At 44.6% G+C, this 19583-nt stretch overlaps 1 protein-coding gene across 1 annotated transcript in view; it reads left to right on the top strand.

Annotated features, from left to right (window-relative positions):
- Positions 1-19583, top strand: part of STAB2 (stabilin 2) — a 1783079-nt gene that overhangs the window by 214338 nt on the left and 1549158 nt on the right. Inside the window, exon 7 of the mRNA XM_069629923.1 lies at positions 17831-17950. Within this exon, the coding sequence (XP_069486024.1) occupies positions 17831-17950 (120 nt within the window). The remainder of the gene's footprint in view (positions 1-17830; positions 17951-19583) is intronic.

Here is a 19583-nt window from a genome sequence, read left to right as displayed (position 1 = left end):
GTTGGCCGGAGCTCCTAGGATTAAGATCTCAGGTTTGTCATCATTCAGGCAGAGGCCATGGGCGGCCATCCAAGCCTGAATGATTGAGTATATTTTATTCACTATGGCCCGGTCTCTCTCGTAATCATCCGAGAGGGTAAGGGTATCTGGGTGTCGTCAGCATAATTAGTGTATGTGACACCCAGCTAGTCCAAGTCGTAGAACAAGGGCTTAGTTAATATATTATACATGGTCGGTGAGACATACAAGCCTTGTGGTGCGCTGCAGGTAATGGGTGAAGGGTCAGCTGCAGCTCACGGGGAGAAGACCCTCATTGACCCATTGTAAAGAAAGGATTGGATCCAATTTGTGGCTTCGTGGGAGAAGTTGACAGCCGTGGACAGGTGTTTGCAAAGCACTCTGTGGTCTACCAAATCGAAAGCATCCGATAGGTCTAGTAATAGAGGCAAGGCACATTGTCTGTTATCTTTCAATAGGTCGATTTGCATTTTTTAAGCCGATAAGGGCCATTTCAGTTCCCTGGAGGGGTCTGAAGCCCGATTGTCTTAGTCCTAAAAGGTTATTCATTTCAAGGTATCGCTGGAATTGAAGATATGCGGATTTGTGGATAATTTTCAGTAAGAATGGTACAGTTGTGAGGGGCCTATGGTTAGTTGGGATGGATGGGTCTAGTGAAGCTTTCTTCAGTAGCGGTAGTATCCAGGCATCCTTAAGGTTAGTGGGGACATTACAGGTGCAAAATGCGGCATTTATTAGTTTGGTAATAAATGGTGCAAGTTCTCTTGCGGCATCTTTGATGATTTGTGGTGGGCAGATATCCCCCTGGCATTTTGAGGGTTTAAGTAAAAGGATGATCTTTTCCACTTCCTTGGTGTTCATTTGGGAGAGTTTGAATTCTTGTAGAGATTTAGGAGTGAGTTCATTTTTGTTGTCGGAAGTCACTGGTTTGATGAGGTTAAGCCTCTTGGTTGCAATTCTGTTCTGGAGGGTAATAACTTAATTACTGCGTTTTGGATGTTGGTACACCATACTTTGTCCTTTGTGCACGAATCCTCGGGTGGGATAGGGGATTCAATTTCCCTTAGGATCAGAAAGAGTTCCCTAGCATTGGAGCTGGCTTTGTTGATCCTGTCGTTGTAAGGTTTATGTTTGGTGCGTATTATTTCTGTTTTGTATTTGGTGGATAGTTCAATCAAGTTTTTTTTATTTTCTTTAGATGGCATATTTTTCCATGATACTTCTAGTTTTCTCTTCTCTAATCGCAGGACTTTTAGCTGTGATGTGTTGAGGTGGGCTTTAGGTTTTCCTTTACGCATTTTAAGGGGAGCGATAGTGTCTAGCGCTTGTGTCATGATCGTGTTGTAGAGGTCTACTAGTGCGGCTGGGTCCAAGGATGCAAAATGCCCTCCCTAGCTGGAAGGTGAATCCAGACAGTAATGTCTTATACATGTATGAATAGACGACCAAGTAGCCGCTGAACAAATGTCATTGATTAGGATACCCCTTTGAAGAGCAGCAGTGGTTGCCGTGCCCATTGTGGAAGGTGCCCTTAGGCCTTCCAGGGGGTCCTTGCCCGCTAATCTGTGGCATTCACCAATAGCCATGATGATCCATCTGGATATTGTTTGTTTAGTAACCGCAAGGCCCAATTTGGGACCAGTATAGCCAATAAATAGTTGGTCATCTTGGCGAAATTTAGCCATTATGGAAACATAACAACTGAGAGCCCTTTTTTGGTCCAGTCTATTGAGCCTCTCCTCCTCCTGAACTTGTTCCAACGGCAACAGTACAAACATTTAGTTGTTGGCCTTCTGGCCGAAAGCAAAATCTCCATTACGTCATCCGGGAGGTCCCAATCCTTATATCTTAGCCTCTCAGAAACAATGCGTGAAGGCTGAGTGTGTTGACCTCTGAATGGAGAACCCGGCCTTCCTCTTGCGAGAGAAGATCCTCTCTTTGTGGGAGACGTATTGGAAAGCAGATGGACAAGTCCAGAAGGTTCGGGTGCAACGTCATCCTGGCCCAATACGGAGCAATTAGGATCATGGATTTCCCGAACTTTCTCAACCTCCTGATCACGCGAGGAATGACGGGGACTGGAGGAAACGCATACAGGAGTGGAAAATCCCAGTCCAACATGAGGGCGTCTCCTAGAGCTCCTCTTGGGGAAATTCCCTGGAGCAATAATGTTCGCACTTCAGGTGGAAACCGGCCGCAAACTGATCCACTTGAGGGGTTCCCCAAAGGGTGAAGATCTCTTGAAGGACTTCCTGAGCTAGTTCCCACTCGTGGGAGACTGCGCTTTGCCTGCTCAGAGCGTCCGCCACCGTGTTCTGCTCTCCGGCTAGGTGAACTGCAGACAGAGAGATTCCTTCTTTTATTGCCCAGACCCAGCGCTGCATTGCCCCTCTGCACAGTGGTAGGGACCCTACACCTCCTCTCTTGTTGAGGTAGTACGTGGCCACTGTGTTGTCCGTCATTATCAGGACATTCTTTCCCCACACAGAGGGCAAGAAGTCTTTCAGCGCTAGTCTGATCGCCATCAGCTCGAAAAGGTTGATGTGTAGTTTGGACTCCGATGGAGACCAATGACCGCTAATTGTCAGGCGAGCCTCTGGCACCAGGAAAATGCAGGCTGCCATGAGACCGAGCAACTTCAGAATATCGAAGGCTGGAAGATACTGAGCACTCTGGAATTTGGTAACCATCTTCAGAATGTGTTGATCTCTCACCTAGGGTGGCAAGACTTTCCCTGAGGAAGTATCCAGGACTGCTCCAATAAATTGGAGTCTTTGGGATGGTATCATGTGGGACTTCTTGAAATTGAGGGAGAAGCCCAGTTTGTGGAGCGAGTGGCAGGTTATGCTGAGATGTTCTTGGGCTTGTTCGGGTGATCAAGCCCTGATCAGCCAATCGTCCAGGTAGGGGTAGACATGAATCCCCCTCGCCTGAGACTCGCTGCCACCACTGCCATCAACTTGGTGAAGACCCTTGGGATGGAGGTCAGCCCGAATGGCAGAACTCAAAACTAAAAATGAGAACCGCCAACTGCGAACCTCAGTTACTGCCTATTCTTCAGATGGATTGACACATGAAAGTAAGCATAATGAAGGTTCAATGATACCATCCAGTCTTGGAGTTGAAGGGCCTGAAGGATCTGAGAAAGGGTAACCATCTTGAACTTGTCCTTCCTGAGGAACTTGTTCAAGTTTCTTAAATCCAAGCTAGTTCTCAATCGTCCGTCCTTCTTGGGGATTAGAAAATATGGGTAGTACCAACCCTTGTTCCTCTCCGCACAGGTACATGTTCTATTGCACCTTTCTCTAGCAGGGTCAAGATTTCCTGCACAAGGAGTGGATCTGGAATTTTGACAAAACTGTTGCCCAGTGGATGATCCTGAGGCCTTTTTTTAAAAGGAAAGCAGTAACCTTGGGCCACAGGTCCAATGCCCAAGCATCTGAAGTAATATCTCGCCATTCATTCAGATACTGAGAAATTCTGCCTCCCACAGGGGTAGAAGGCTTGTAAACCTTGTCTTGGATTGTTAATGGCTTCGACAATGTCGAAGTAGTCGTCGAAGGCGTCGACAACGGCTTCGAAACCGGTGCCGTTTTAGTGGGCGTTGCCATCAATTTTGACTCCTTGTGCTTTGTCGACGGAACCCTAGATGGGCTAGGTTCTCGACTTGTTGAAGCTCTCGATGATTTTATGTCATATTGAGAAATTTCTCGATGTAACACCGGCTTTAAGCTCGGCTTCGGAGATTTAGTCTTCGACCTCCCCTTGTCATCCTTATGCAGAGTGACTGTGGTATGGCTCTTTTGCTTTTCATTCCAGGGAGTTGAGGCCGCATTCTAGAAGATTTGCATCATCTCACTACGAAATAAGTCCCACTTAGCAGGGGAATCGGATTTCGTAGGACACTTGATTACCTCCGTCGAGGAATAGCTGCTGGTCGAAGGTGACCTATGCAGCTTCTTCTTTGGCTTCTTAGAGGAAGAAGATGAAGAATGGCTCGAACACCTCGTCGATCTAGACCTTTTTGATTTTTTGCATCGGGAAGAATCCCTCGACTCATCAGTCTTTTTCTTCTGCTTTGAAGGTGACTTCGATGCTAACCTCCCCACCACCAGTTTACCTCTATGCTCCCTGATAGCTTTCTCGGTCAGCGCCTGACAGGAGCCAAAGTCGGCGGTACAGTGCCTGGCGCCCAAATACCACAGACACACAGGGTAGGGGTCGGTGATCGACATTTTCGACACACAGTCCTGGTACTTTTTTAAACCCGCCTTGGGCGTCGATGGTGTAGAAGATGTAGACATTTTCTAACGAAAATCTTTCATGCGTGCCTTAATTCTCTCGAAGCGTTAGCTCGGAAAAACTGAACTGAAGCCAGTGGGCGCTGCATGTGCTACTTATACTGATGGTGACGTCGACCTTCAAATGGGGCCCTCGAGGGACATCAACTCGACGACAATGCACACAGCGACCTCTGTCAAAAAAATTGTCCGAAGCAGCAAAGCTGGTGAGATAATTATCATAAGATGAGGAATATGTGGGAGGACACAATCCATTCGAAATATACTTTTCAGCATTGCACAAGGCTGATCAGGGATGTGTGGAGGGGATGCATTATGGAAAAATATTTAAACAGCACATGGAGTGCATTGTGTGAGTGTGGCCTGAATGACACAACTACTTGCACAGTAAAATGCAATTGATCTCTGCTGCTCCAAAGTTACAATGAGCTGGAGAAGCCCAGAAGGAGACAAGGGCATCCGTAGTTTGTGGCCCCGTTTTGCTGTTGTGCTGTGGTGCATGGAGCAGGGGCTTACACCTAAGCACTAACCAGCAGTGTCAACTTTTGGAACTCTGCCGCCAAAGCAGCGCAAGGAAAGTGCGGTAAAGGAGCTTTGCTCCACTCACACTCATTAACCTCTGGGGAGCAGCGGGAGACTGTTGGGGGCATCCCCTTTGACCCCGCTGCTCATGCAAACAGCCTTGTAGCTACAATGTTCCGCCTTTTAATTAGGACTCATTCCCTGTCGAAACTCACACCAAGTCGTCTGAGCCATCAGCCACGCTGCAGTGCTGCTTTTTTTATTGTGCTTTTACGACGGCTTGCTTCCTGCAGTGAAAGGTCTCCTCTCTGTAGCTTTTGATAGGGGACCCAGGGTAAAGTTGGAGAGACGGGTTTGGGCTGCATCTAAAGCTGCTAGGTGTGCCTCGCCCTACCCTCTTGGTTTCTGCTACCCTATCTTTAGAAAGTGGATAACATTAGCTCTTATGTTTGGTATTTTACCTTGAACTATATTTACATTTAGGGGCTGCAAGACTTTCTCTCCCTCGTGGGTTTTCTGATACATGCACACCCCCTTTTCAGGTTTTCAGGGGCTGCAAACTTTTTCTCCCCTGATTAGTTCTGTCATATTCCAACAATTGTATTCAGTCTATGTTCATATTTGCTTCTCATGTCATTTAACTGTATAGTGCTACTGTGGGAATTATTATTTCTATTTATATATTTACTATTCTGAAATTGTATTCTGCAGAGTGTTAACTAATATAACCTATGTCACAATTAGAGTGAGGTGGCATTTTAACTAATTTAAATACTTACTTTGAATCTGTTTAGGCCTCTGTGAGTCCAGGGATTCTCCTAGCAGGTGTTTCTCTGTCCTCACTATTAAGCTTGAGGACCTTTCTGTGCTTTTCTTTTCTTTACCTATTGGTCTTTCTTTTTCCCTGAAGCCTTAATGTTTTGGGTGTATTTTAATGTGGGTCTTTTTCTATGGCTCGCAAAGGCCTTAGGAGTCAGTCAGCCGTGGAGGCCTGAGCCGATCGTCTTAAGTCTCCAGAGGAGTCTATTATGCTTGATCTCAAAGAAGGTACACTGGACCAAATGCCTAATAATGTTCCGATTGGTAAAGATGAGGCTCCGTTGGAAGAGAGGCGTAGGGAATCCTGTTCATCCTCAATGAAACCTATCAAATTAACAACTATTGTGCCGGCTCAAATACATTCCCAAGATAGGATGGAGGTCTATAATATCTTGGGAATTAGTCCCCTGGGGATGAGTGATAACAGCTGTATACACAATGGGAAAAGATGATATCTCCATTGATGCCCTGAAAGATCGACTAGCTCATAACCTTAGCTCATAACTTGGGTGAAGGTAGCAGCATGATGAGGGGGAACTCTCCTAATAGGGAAGTTGATAAAGAAGAGGAGATAATCACACTAACTGGGCTAAAGTGCCCTCCATCTAAAACTACTATGTCTACTTTATTGACAGATGACAATGGATCTTTGTTAGGGAGACATCTCATAAATGGCTAATTTCCCTTACCTAAAGAGTCCCCCGACAGCTTTGCTGGATTTGTAGGATTCATTTTTTCACCTGGTAAGAGTGTGAGCCTTTTTTCCCACTCTTACATGTGTTTTGCCATGTGTATTTCTACTTTTTGTGTGATCTTGAGCACTGGAGCCTCACCTACTCCATGTGCACCACTTTTTGTGTGTGTTACACAGTACCTTCAGTGCAGTGACACAGGGTTGTCTTTGAGACTTCCCACTGACTCAATTTTTCTGGGGCTGACTACTGTTCCCCAGAAACAGGTAAAGTTACCATTAACTTTATATAGTCACTTTAGACCACAGACCCAGTACAGCCCACCTTACATGGAGTATTGGAAAGGGTTAACTCTAACCCCTTTTTGTCTGTGCCTCTTGGAGTCTTGTTTCACTGCCTTAACTTTAAGACTTGGCTGGTGGTAGTGGTATCTGCCCTAACTTTTCTACCGCGGTTATCTTACAAAACGTGGTAATGTTTTAGGCTATTATATTAGCCTTGAATGTAAAACCCGCTTTACCATATATGTTTTATTTTGGCTCCGGCTGGGTTAAGTCGCCATTTCTTTTTGTTAAAGTCTTTCTCGTGTTTTTCTCTGCGCACCAAACTGTGGATGACTCCTTTGTTTGCTGTCTTTTCGCGGGTTTCTGCACAGAATCCCTCCTTAAGGCGCCTGATACTCTAGGTAGGCAGGATGTGAGGGAGGGATCTTCGGACCCCTGCCATGGGTTCCCTTGGTAACCCAAGTCGCACTCTTGTCTGATTGGCTAAGGGAACTGGCCTTGCCATGCCAGCCACCCTGCTGTGTGATTGACAGCCAGGCTGTATGAATGGGGGAAACTGCATAAAAATCAGGTCTGTGGGACTGGAAGAGCAGAGTCACCACTGGAACGAAAGAACCAACGAGGAACTGGAATAAGAGGACCCCTACAACTACTGAACCTCCCTGTGAAGCCCTGCTGCAGGTCCGAATCTCCAGAATCCGACGACAGAGAAGATCCTCCAGGAAACCTTTTCCTTCAAGCTGGTGGGACCAACCAATTCGCCCAAACTACAAGCCAGGACCCCTCCTCTGGTCGAATTCGCTGTACAGAGCTACAATGGGCCGGATAGCCAGGAAGGTCGGGCCCTGCTTGGGTTTTAAGGAGCGCACCTTTTATTTGTTGTTTGGCGCTGCTGCTGGTTTCTTCCCTGGGTAGTGCAGGACCCTACAGTCTTACTACTTCTGATCAGTCTGACAGTCACTTCAGGAACCGTGAGCCTGCAGGAACTACCAGGAACGTCTGCCTCAGCTACAGCCCCCTCTCCGTTTTAAGGTACTGTGCAAATTCGGTTGTGCGTTTCGCTCAGCCGCGCTGAAAGTGTTTGAAATCTTTCGCCAATCCGAGGGCTTGTCCTTCTTTTCTCTTTGAACTAACTTTTCTACCAACCAACTTCGTCCGGAATCTGTGCCACAAACTTTACCGCGAACTACCCTGAACTGTGTGATCTTGAGCAAAAGACTTTTGACCTATTGACTTTGGCCCTAAGCCTTTTCTAGCTGATCTCCTCACTGTAGTCTCTCTTGTTCAATTGCTCAGAATACTTACCTGTTGGTTTTGCCTAATTTCTAATAACTTTGTCTTTCACTCACTTTTAAATTGCTGGAGTGCCATTTTGCTCCCACTTCATTTTGTGAGCTTAACATGTCTTGAATTTAAGGGAAGTGGTGTGGTGTATTTATGATTGTGATTTTGACCTTCCTTAGAATAGTGAAATGTTATACAACTGTTGAGTAAATAAATACATATTCTTTTACTTAGAAACCTTGAGTCAGTGTTTGCCTGAATCATAGTAATTGCTGTCCCTTTGTGTAACTCTTTGTACTGCTCACTTACTCCTGAGATAAGCCTGGATGCTCAGCCATCGCTACCACTTTAACTGTGTAGTACAGGCTTGTACCAAAGGTGAAATTGTACTGTCACTTGTAGTCTTAATTGTGTGTAGTGTTCCCAAAGGGTACTGCATATAATTCTGCCTAACAGTCTTACTTTAAAAAAGTCTCTGATGTAAAGAGCTGTGTATCACATGTTTTTACTAATAAGCTCTTAACAAAGATTGATGGCAATGATAATTAATAATACTGCTTCTCCTATTCAGCCGGTAAAGGAGGACTCTACTTTTAATAATTCAAAAAATAAAAGGTGAGAATTGCACATTGATCTATCCTCTACTAAAGCGGGGAATTTGGACAGTGCCATGTAAGTAGTACACTTATTTCAAACACCAATGATGAAACCCCGCTTAGTGCCCCCAAATACAAACTCTCTAAGGGTAATTTGGGGGAACCCATTCCTTGTAAAAAGATATCCAATTACTTTGACAAAAGAACTGCCATTAGCACCCAAATTAAGTCAGCTTCCTCGTTTCTATCAGTTGCTAGTTTAGACCACTCGCATTTGGCAGAAGTGGTAAAACTAAAAAAATTAGATATCGAGGAGGCTCTGCATAATGATATCGATGATATCAGTATTATTGAGTGTGCTGATAAGGCAATTGCTGAGAGTAATTTGGAACCTAGATACTTCAACACTAATAGTGTCACCCAACAGACATGTGATTCCTACTCTATGGGTTCTCCATCTGAACTCACAGATTTTATTGATGAATATACAGAGAAGCAAAATTGGCTTAGAGAATTGGATCTATTGGCAGAACCAATAAAAGAAAATTCTAGCGATCCAATGCTGACGAAAGGATAAGACTTACTTAATCTACAGCCTCCGCATTAAATATGGTGCTGAGTTCCTTCGTCAGTCTATATGACAACATCTGGGCTGAAGTAAGATCTCATTCTCAACTACTTACAGAAATGTATGCCAGGCTAGATGGACTGGATAGATTTGAAGAATTAGTGAGGATTATTAGGGAGGATAACCCTACCATATTTAAGCCGGTACTCTCTTCCTCCTCTCTACCTCTTTCGCCACCGGTGGAGCAGGAAGGTCGATCAGGTCTGTTGGCCTCAGGATCTGCAGCAAAAATTGATTCTAATTTCGCCATAGATATGATGCCTTTAGCCACCTCTTGCCCATCTGCACTTAAATGTGCATTTGAATCAGTAATTCCTAAAGAATCTTTGTCGGGCAAGGGAGAAGACCCTGTAACCACATCTGGGGAAAAGGCTATGTCAAACTTAGAGAAGGATCCTGTAATTATAGATCTAACTAAAGATGATCTCCCAGATATAAAAAAAACATTATAGTGGGGAGAAGATATTTACAACAAATTAAGAAAACCAAAAACCAGAAAAATATTTAAAAATGAACTCATTAACTAATACATGTTTTAAAAATGTGGTTCTACCAAAGTTATCCTTCCCCCCAAGGGAAGATCGTGCAATCTGAGGGGGCAGTGGTCTCTGATTTGGTGGACGGGCCTATTGCTGCCGATCATGGTAATCCTACTGCCTGTTTAGGGACTGAGGAGGAAAAAGAACTGCAGCCGACTCCAAATCGTGGGACTATGGATAAGGGGAAAAAATCCATTCCTCTGAAAGCTGCTATTGGCATACAGACTGACTCACCCTTAAAAACCTCCGGCTTGGGGGACAATAACGGCCATCTTCACCCTGTCCCCATCACTGAACAGTCCGGTCATCCTGTAACTGAAAACCCTATTGATAAAATAGAGGTGATCGATAGTGAAGAGGGAGGGCTGCCATCAGATAATGTCCAAAACGAACAGTTGGTAGATCATTCCCAAAATGAGAACCTGTTAACTAACCCTATCCCATTGTACACTCAGATCCATATAAATAGTAATATTCCGATCCTTGTTAATATTGCCATGGCCAAACAACTCTTACAGGATCTATATAGGGTGAAGTCTATTCAAGTGGAAGGCACTCCTAATATTTAAGGCGCTAACAAGGTAAATAATGACGACACTCGAAATCTCCAAAGAGTTGGTCAGGTGAGATATGTCTCAAGGGTTCACTCGACTATCCCCCAACCCTTCTCAGAGGACCTGCCAACTGGTCCCAACTCAGTGGGAGAACTATATGTCCCAAACTTTTTGGGTTCTTCTCAAAAGAGTTCTACTAATTTGGGATCTCTTGGTATCCAGGACAGACAAATATTAGGCCCACAATCCACACATAGGGGGACAATTTTAAGGGGTGCTAAGGGTTGTGATATTCAAGATGATTCGACAAATCAGTTTATTAGGGACAATCCTGATAGTCCTATACAAACTTTGGGTAATAAAGAACCCCTTGAAACTTTACAGTTTCCTAGTCTCTGGGGGGCCGATATGCCCATATGCCTGAACCGAGCAAATATTTTGAAAATCTTTGGCCAATTACCGGCACTGGCACTGTCCCTGGTGTCTAGTTATGACTTAGAAAGTATTTATTTCCCAATTAAGGAACGAGTAGATCAGAGCAATATTGTCCTTAAATCAAGAGTGGTTCCTGATTTGGTACTGGGGGAAATTGGTGGTCTGAGAGAATTGGGTTTCGAAATTAAGTCTGTGAAAACTATCCAAACTTTCATGAAAATTTAAAGAACTAAGGACTATAGCCTTAGCCACTATAGGATTCACCAACACCATCACAGACCCCACGCACGCACTAGGCAGATCACCAGGCTGGATTGCCCACCACAATTGCCCCCTCACAGTCACAGGCAATACCCCCACCCCATGGTCCGACCGCCACACCATTACCTTCAACATCCCCACCACCACAACCGCATCCCGCCCCACCCAGCCCTTACCACCAGCCCTCACAAGAGTGCCCGCCAACTCACCAAAGAAAGACTCCTACCCTTCCTACAGGGACCTGCCTTCAGACACCCCTTCTCCGATAACCCAGAAACCCTGGGCAAAAACTACGATACTGCCATCACTGCTGCAATCAATGAGATTGCCCCACTTAAACCACGCAAAACCAAACCCACCAGCCGCACCAATGTGTGGTACACCCAAGACCTCCTCAAACTGCGCACAGACAAACGAGCAGCACTAGCGCAATGGCAAAAATCTCAAGATGTTAAAGACAAACTTATCTTCAAATCCCTCGCAAATGAATATAAGAAAGCCATCATCAAAGCCAAAGCCAAATCATACACCAAGGAAATGTTTGCCATATTTAGAGAACTCAAGACCCCTACACCCACCCCCCAAAACTTCACCAAAGATACAGCCATGCGTAACAAGATTAGCTCTCTCCAAGCCAAAATTTTGAACACCAAACTAACGCTGCCAACCTCCCCTACCCCCTCCCCTACCCCCCCACTCTCCTCACCCAAAGAGCCCCCCCTACCTTCTCATTTAAAACCATCCAGGAAAATGACATGATCAACATCATGAAAAACATAAAACCCTCCAACTGCAAAGGGGACCCCTGCCCCGCCTCCATCATCAAAGACTGCGCAGAGACCCTGCCTCCCTTCCTAACAGCCTTCGTCAACGCCTCCTTCACCACAGGGAGAGTCCCCTCATGCCTCAAGGAAGCATGGGTCTGACCTCTCATAAAAAAAAACACACTTGACCCCACCTCTCCCAATAACTACTGCCCCATCACCACAGTCCCTTTCCTCCTCAAGATTCTAGACAAAGCAGCTTACCTGCAGGTCCAGCACTTCCTCGAAGAACACAACCTACCAGGACTGAGACAATCCGGCTTTCGCCCTAGACACGGGACAGAGACCGCCCTACTCGACCTCAACAACCAAATGGATGACGCAAGAGACCAAGGGAAACCTGCCCTGCTCCTTCTCCTCGATCTCTCTCTGCTGCTTTTGATCTTGTAGATCACAACATCCTCTGCCATCACCTCACCTCCACAGCTAACTTCTCCCAAGAAGCCACCACCTGTATCACCTCCTTCCTCCAAGTCAGGACCATGGAGGTCTTCTCTGACCTAGCCACGGCGTCACCCACCATCATACTATGTGGTGTGACCCAAGGCTCTTGCCTCTCCCCCACCCTCTACAACATCTTTACCCGCCCCCTCTTCCTCATCCGCGACGCCATGGGCATCTCATACACCAACTACGCCAACGACACTCAGATCCTTCTCACACTGACAGGCGACTATGACACTGACTGCGCAACTCTCAACAACATATATAACACAATCCAAATGTGGATGGCTATCAACGGCCTTTGCCTTAACTCTGACAAAACTGAGCTCCTACTCGTAGGATCTCCTGACACCCTCAAGAAACTTGACGCCCAGTTTAGCCACTTTACTATTGACTCAATCAAAATTCAAGTACTAGACACGGTAAAAACATTAGGCGTCTGTCTAGACTCCAACTTATCCATGACCAGGCAAGTAAACGCAATCGCCTTATCTGCTGCTTACCATGCTAAACTCCTCAACGCAATCAGACCTTATCTGTCAAAAGACTCATGCACCAACAAGCCAGAGCCATAACTGTCTCGCAGCTAGCCTACTGCAATGTTCTTTTCCTAGGGACCTCCAACAAAAACCTCGAGAAGCTGCAAGTAATCCAGAACAGCACCCTGCGTGCTGCACAAGGCATTGCTAAGAGAGAGCACATAACTGCCGCCAGAAAAGCATCCCACTGGCTCCCCATAAAGGAAAGGATCATTTTCAAAGCGCTAAGTATCACCCACAAATGCATCCACCTCTCGGCCCCAGTGTACCTATCCCAGAGAGTCCACCCGGTCTCCTCCTTGAGACCCACTAGGACACCATAAGCCAATATGCTTTCTGTACCTAGGGTAAAAAGAGCTAGAGCAGGGGGCGCCAGCTTCCCTTACCTTGCTGCCTTACACTGGAACACCCTTCCCACCTCTCTGCGAGCTGAACCTTCACTGACTGCTTTCCGCAAAGCCATGAAAACTTCCTTGTTCACCTAACCAGCACCATATGTTCAAGCTCTCATGTATGATGTATTATGATGTATGCTACCTCCTATCGCTGAACACAGGATCCTGCTGCACTGTAACCCAAGGCACAACCTGTACTCATTGTAACTAAGTGCATCTACTGTGCGCTATATAAATGTAATAAATAAATAAATAAATACATAAATAAATAAATATATGGGAAATTTGACAATGGTTTATCATCCACAAAGATTTTTCCAACTCCAACTGAGGCATTCTCTAAGAAGGAATTATGAAAATGCACGGAACTGGGCTCAAGTGACCTCAGCCCTGTGGAATTGATCAGTGTACGGGAAGATTGCTCCCTCTGACAGACCTACCTCTTACCAGCACATTCAGGTGTCTTCCCTGGAATACTAGGGGGAATCTACATTTACTCACAAACATGGATACAGTGTCTATGCTAAAACTTACTGAATGTTTCTTTCTTCAGGAAACTTGGTTTCTTTTGAACCCTTTCATTGATGGCTTTGAAATCTGTTCCCAGGCCGCTAAACCTATCCTGGGGTAGAGCTTTGGGGCGACTACTGATTGGTCCAAAGTCTACCCCCGACTTCTGACTATGGTGGTCCCCGATATGCCTTTAGAAATATTGGTGGTTGAGGTCTCTTCAAAGGAGGGCTTGGGGTACATTCTATTGATCAATATTCATTGGCATCAAGGGTTACCACCTTTAAAGCCCTTTCTAGAAAGGATAACACAAGTGATTATGACTTGGAAAATTATAAATACAAGTGGGAAAGCGATTCTTGCTGGGGATTTAAATTCAGATTGTTCTACTACATTTGAAGATGACTATGGGGATCTGGGCGAGGACATGGGGGACATCTCTTGTAGGGGCCAGAAATATCTCTGGGGAAGACTTTGGAACCTCTCCTTGGAATCTGTGGGTCTTGTATGTCTTAATGGAACTTCTGATCCGGTCCGCCCGCTTCTTCCAGCTTGGGGGAGGGTTCTATCCACATCAACCGTAGACTACTTCTTTGTAGATCAAACTTTGGTTCCACTATCCTCTAAAGTTCAGGTGCATTTCATAATTGGAGTGATCATGGGGCCTTGACTGTCAATTTTTCTTTACCGATTAAAATGCTGCTTATAGGGGGGATTTTGCAACTTGAGAACTATGGGGCCCCTGCAAATATAAAACTCCTTAACAGTCAATTGATGTCCACCTTTAACAATACATCCTTCCTATGGAAACAAGAGTTGTTTAATGTACCGCACTATGATACATTCCTGAAGGATTTACATGGTAGGGTCTACGACTGTTTAAGAAAGGGTCCCGCTAAAAGAAAGCACCTGCACATGTTTGACCAAGAATTGGCTAAGGAAAAGTCCCATATGTTGAAGTTGCTCAGAGAAACCCATAAACTAAACACTGATCAATTACATAAAAATGCTAGGATTAGATCTATCCGACAGAAATATAAAAATGTCTGTATTGCCAAAAAAAGCAGTATGCTTCAAAAAGATGCTGAGCTGATGTTACGTGTCTTGGTGAAAAGAGACCTTACGGCTTTTTGGGCTCTTTTTACTTCCCAAGATACTCCTTCTGCCACTGATCAATGGAATAGTGGGTCAGAGGCACAATGGCTTGAATTTTTCTCTGAGCTATTTGGACAAGGGCCAGAGGGATGTCAAGAAACAGCTTTAGGGAAGGGTATAAATATTACACCATGAGACCTGATCATTGATTATGGGGAGGTACTCAATTTAATTATTAAAGCCAAGAACTCAAGGGTCCTAATGGACTGACAAATAACACACTGAAAGCGCTACCAGAAATGTGGGCCCAAATACTCACTCTGCCTTTTCTGAAATATAATGAGGAGTGGCACAATACCTACAAGCTGGCAGACTGTGCATTTAATCCGTATCTTCAAGAGAGGTCAGCGGAATATCGCTAAAAACTACAGACCGATTGCATTGATTGATGCAGATTGTAAGCTATTTGCTTCTTTGCTGTTATCATATGTTAATGAGTGGATAACGAAGAATCATATATTGGATAAATATCAGACAGGGATCAGGGCTGGACCCTCTACTAATGTAAATGGTTTCATCGTAACTGCTCTTCAAGATTAAGCATGGAGTAAATATGGGGGATCTCTGTATGTTGCCTCTATTGATTTGTCAAATGCGTTTGACTCGGTTATTAGATCCCGACTCTGGGCTAAACTTGCCAAGTTGGTTATCCCTGAAGGCTTACTGAAGCTCATAATGGCCATGTATGAGAATTTGGGTATACATGTACGCCTGAATATGGAGGGGAATCTATCCAGAAGATAAGAACTCGGATAGGTGTGAGACAGGGTTGCTCCTTGGCACGCTGGCTCTTCATCCTCTACCTGGCAGATGCCGACGAATTTCTCAGGTGAGTGCTAAACTGGGGAGATCAGGTTTTCGTGGGTGGCTTATCACGATGATTTCATCCTTTTTGATCATACCAAGGTCGAGTCCAACGATTGATCTCTAGGTTTGAACAATATGCTGAAATCAATGGGCTACCAATTAATCCAAATAAAACCCGCTTAGTGGGGATTTCTAAGGGAAAAAGGGGAAAAGACTGGATTGGAAAATTGTTGGGGAATCGATTGTAAGAGCCCAAAAAAATGTGTATTTGGGATTCCTGATTTTGTCCCAACCATCAGTCTCTGAACCTAGACATTTCATTAGACTTAAGGTTATCCCACGTATATCCCAGACCATTAAGCTGGATAAAAAATATGGGAGATTCTCCTTAAAGCCAGCAGTGGATTTCTTTGAAGGGAAGGTCGTGCCAAACTTGACATATGGCATGGTGTTTCACTTCATGGATATTCATACCTTCTGGGACAGTAGAGGATATTATCTGGAGAAAAATGTTGAAATTATCTAATAACATTTCAGCAGTGGCTATAAGGTTTGAATTGGGCCTTGTGTCATTAATAGTTAAATCCCTTTGGTGGGTTTTGGCCCTATTTCGTTCTCTTCTCTGTCCAAAAGATAATTCCCTCTATGGCGATCTAGAGAAAATTCTTTTTTTCCAGGGATGCTCATTTGGGAATGTATATTTTACTAGGTTCAGAGAACTCTGTGATAAGATATTGATGGATCTGTCCATAGACAGGGTAACATTAATGACTAATCCAGACAAGGTTAACCAACTTCTCTACACTCATGATTGGAATAATACAATCCAAAAATTACATTCCTACCCCTCCCTTACTGACATAAAATGTGTTCATAGGAAAAGAGGAACACTATCATTCATTATGACACAATTTATGAATCGTTATTATCGTTCTCGTCTTTGGAAACTTAGACGGAATATTCTTCCAGCTAAAGAGGTTCTGAAGAGAAGGAATGTGATTATAGAAACTGAAACTAATACCCTTTGTAGATTCTGTCATAGCCCTGCGGTCCTAGAAACTGCTCGCCATCTGTTCCTAGACTGTGCTGAACTGAAAGGATCCAGGGCTTTATACCTGGGGAAATTTGCTACTCTAGGGATTCTGGGGGCATATGATTATATCTGGGTAAGATGTGTCTCTATTTCTAATGTTGTGGAGGGTCTGGCGGTTGCAGGCTTTATTAAATCATTAGATCTTTTTGAACCCTTGAATTGACCAGGGACTCCTTTACTCAAGGGATCCTTTTACTCCTAACCTTCTTGCTACTTCCCTCTTTTGAAGCTCTTTTATCCATTAGTTTAGATTTTAAACTGTTATTGTAGATTATGGGTAACGGTAATGAATTCTGTTATGTATGAAATTTGAAACAATTTTTTTCTGTAATATGAGATATTGAATTTTCCCACTCTGCACTGATTCTGTATAATGTTTGATATGTATTGTGATTAATTTTATGGATGATGCTATTAAATGTAAATGTAAAGGTTTCATATGTAAACCATATACAAATAGAAAAAGAAAAATAAAAAAACAATGAGCTGCAGGAAGCGCAGTGTGGGTACCAGCGTCCCAGGTGGGGGAGGAGAAGGTCATTTGACTTGACTAATGATTAATCTCACTGTATGAAGATGCATTTGTCACTCAATAGTTTTATTTTTGTACATGATACAATTTAGTTATTAAAAACATATATTTAGCTTTATTCAGTAAAATGTGCATTTTGTATTCTACGCTATATAGGATTCAGTCAACAGCAAGTTGTCCTTTGACACACCTGCCACACAAACTCTGTTCAAATACTGAATAACCCAACACGCCCCATAAGTTAAGATAAAATGACTCCTATACATGTCACAAGTTTAACTATAGCAAGGCGATTTTGAAACTATCATCACACATGGCATACTTTTCAAGCCTGCCATTGTTTGCCCCTGAGCAAATGAATCAAGTGGAGAGTATTCCTCCTCACCAGGCTTCAGCTGGTACCTTTGCTGCAGCGCCTGGGCCTCGGCACTTTTTTTGATCTATTTGGAGTTTGCCAGTAAGATATTTTGAGCCTGGTTGTCAGCTCCATGTATTGATTGTATATGTCCTTTGACATGTTTGAAAATGTTTAGTTCAATGAAAGTAAAACATTTCTCTCTGTCCCACTCTTGTCCTCCCTCCCACTCTGCCTGTTTAGCAATACCTGCGTGCCAAGCCATGAAGTGCCACGAAAACGCCAGGTGTACAGACTCCCGTGCAGGGCCACTTGAGTGCAAATGCATGCCCGGCTACCAGGGAGATGGCAGAACATGTGAACGTAAGTTATCCGCCAAGAACATGCTTGTTTACATACTTCTTTTAATACCAGCCAAATGGAGGTGTGGTGGAGTTACTTAATGACCGCTGGACTAATGGCGTCACCAGCCAAAGGATGTCTGTGGCCTCAGAGGGGCAGCTTCCAGCTGCAGAAATGTTAGCTCATTCTATTTAATTTGTTTAATTGCCCAAATCATTCTTAAAACCTGTCCGCAAAGGTGCCACTGTCCTCCTCATGCATAGCAGATGCTGTGTTCTGATATCATTCATTGCACACTGCGGGAATACTCTTGTTGAGTTCTCTGGACATGCTACCATGGTGTCCAGAGCGCTGCAGCACAGGAGCTGGTCTCCCATTGTCCACTTCACTCCCTCCTTATGCATCCTTGGTTAGAATGCTGTGCTGGCTCCAGAAACGTACATTCTGCACAGACACCCTCAGGACCATTGTCCCATCGTTTCTTTGGAGTTGGGTGGTGTGAACTTTGAAGGCCTGGGCAGTACATCCTGAAATGTATTTGGTAGAAGGATGTCCATGTCAGACCCCCATTGTGTGTGCCTTTTGTATGTTAGGACCAACCATACTATGGACATTTCCGGCTTCTGTTAGTTGACGCACTCGAAGGCCCTCTGACAGCAGGCAGCAAAGTTCTTCACCGCCCTTCAGAAGGGCAACTGCATGACGTCCGGTAAATCCCAGTCTCCCAAACACATCCCTCTGAGAAGGACAAGGAACTGAGGAAGCACAGAAGAAGAGGAAGCAAGGAAAGTATGATCGCTCTGGGAGAGGATCCCACCATTCCTCCTCCAGGAAGAGTCATAAGCACATAAGCATTGCCATTGGGATGATGATGATGATGATGATGGAGATTAATTCTCTGAAAAGGAAGCAGGGACCACTCTCCACTAATGCCTCGTCTCTGCAACAGTTTGAAGATTTCAGTCAATCTTTACCACTGTCCCTGGTGCTGGTGGTCTATACCTGGGCACCAGTGGCAGAGCCAGCACCCACTGCACCCACCGCGCCTTCAGAGGCACCTTGTTGGGCAGTGATCATATGCCGCTTGGCTCTCTCCCTGCTCTATCACCAAAAATAGACTGCTCTGCTCCATATGGCACCAACACTTGGCACCAAACGTTCAGTCCCGTCTCAGCTGAAGGATCAAAGCCAAATCATACTGAAACTGTGTCAGAGGTGGCTCCAGTCTCCGGACACCAAATCCTTATTAGAATGGGGGACCCAATGCCTCCTGGACTTGAGCCTATATTGTTTGTATTTTTAAAGCGCTCACACAGCCCCCGGGCATCGAGCCACTGTTACAGAATTTTTATTTTTCTTACTTGCGTATTTATAACGCCCTCAAATACCCAGAGGTTTCTAAGCACGGAACCGGGGATCGAAGCTGTGTTGTTTCGTGTTGTTTTTTGCTTCCAAGGCGAACACGTTGCCGCTGCGCTATCCTCCCTGCACGAAGAGCAAAGGGTGGGATTTGCCTGAGGAATTCTACCATGTCGAGGCAAGTAGTATGTCCACAGATCCTCCACGGTAATATCTTCATGCAGTTTTTATTCAGTTTAAACTGCAGCAGCCCCAAACCTTTCCGTCAACAAAACTGTCCTTTTCTCGAAACCAA

The sequence above is a fragment of the Ambystoma mexicanum genome, chromosome 12, assembly GCF_040938575.1.
Source record: "Ambystoma mexicanum isolate Mex_15411 chromosome 12, UKY_AmexF1_1, whole genome shotgun sequence".
NCBI classification, from domain to species: domain Eukaryota; kingdom Metazoa; phylum Chordata; class Amphibia; order Caudata; family Ambystomatidae; genus Ambystoma; species Ambystoma mexicanum.
This window is presented reverse-complemented; position numbering and strand designations above follow the sequence as displayed.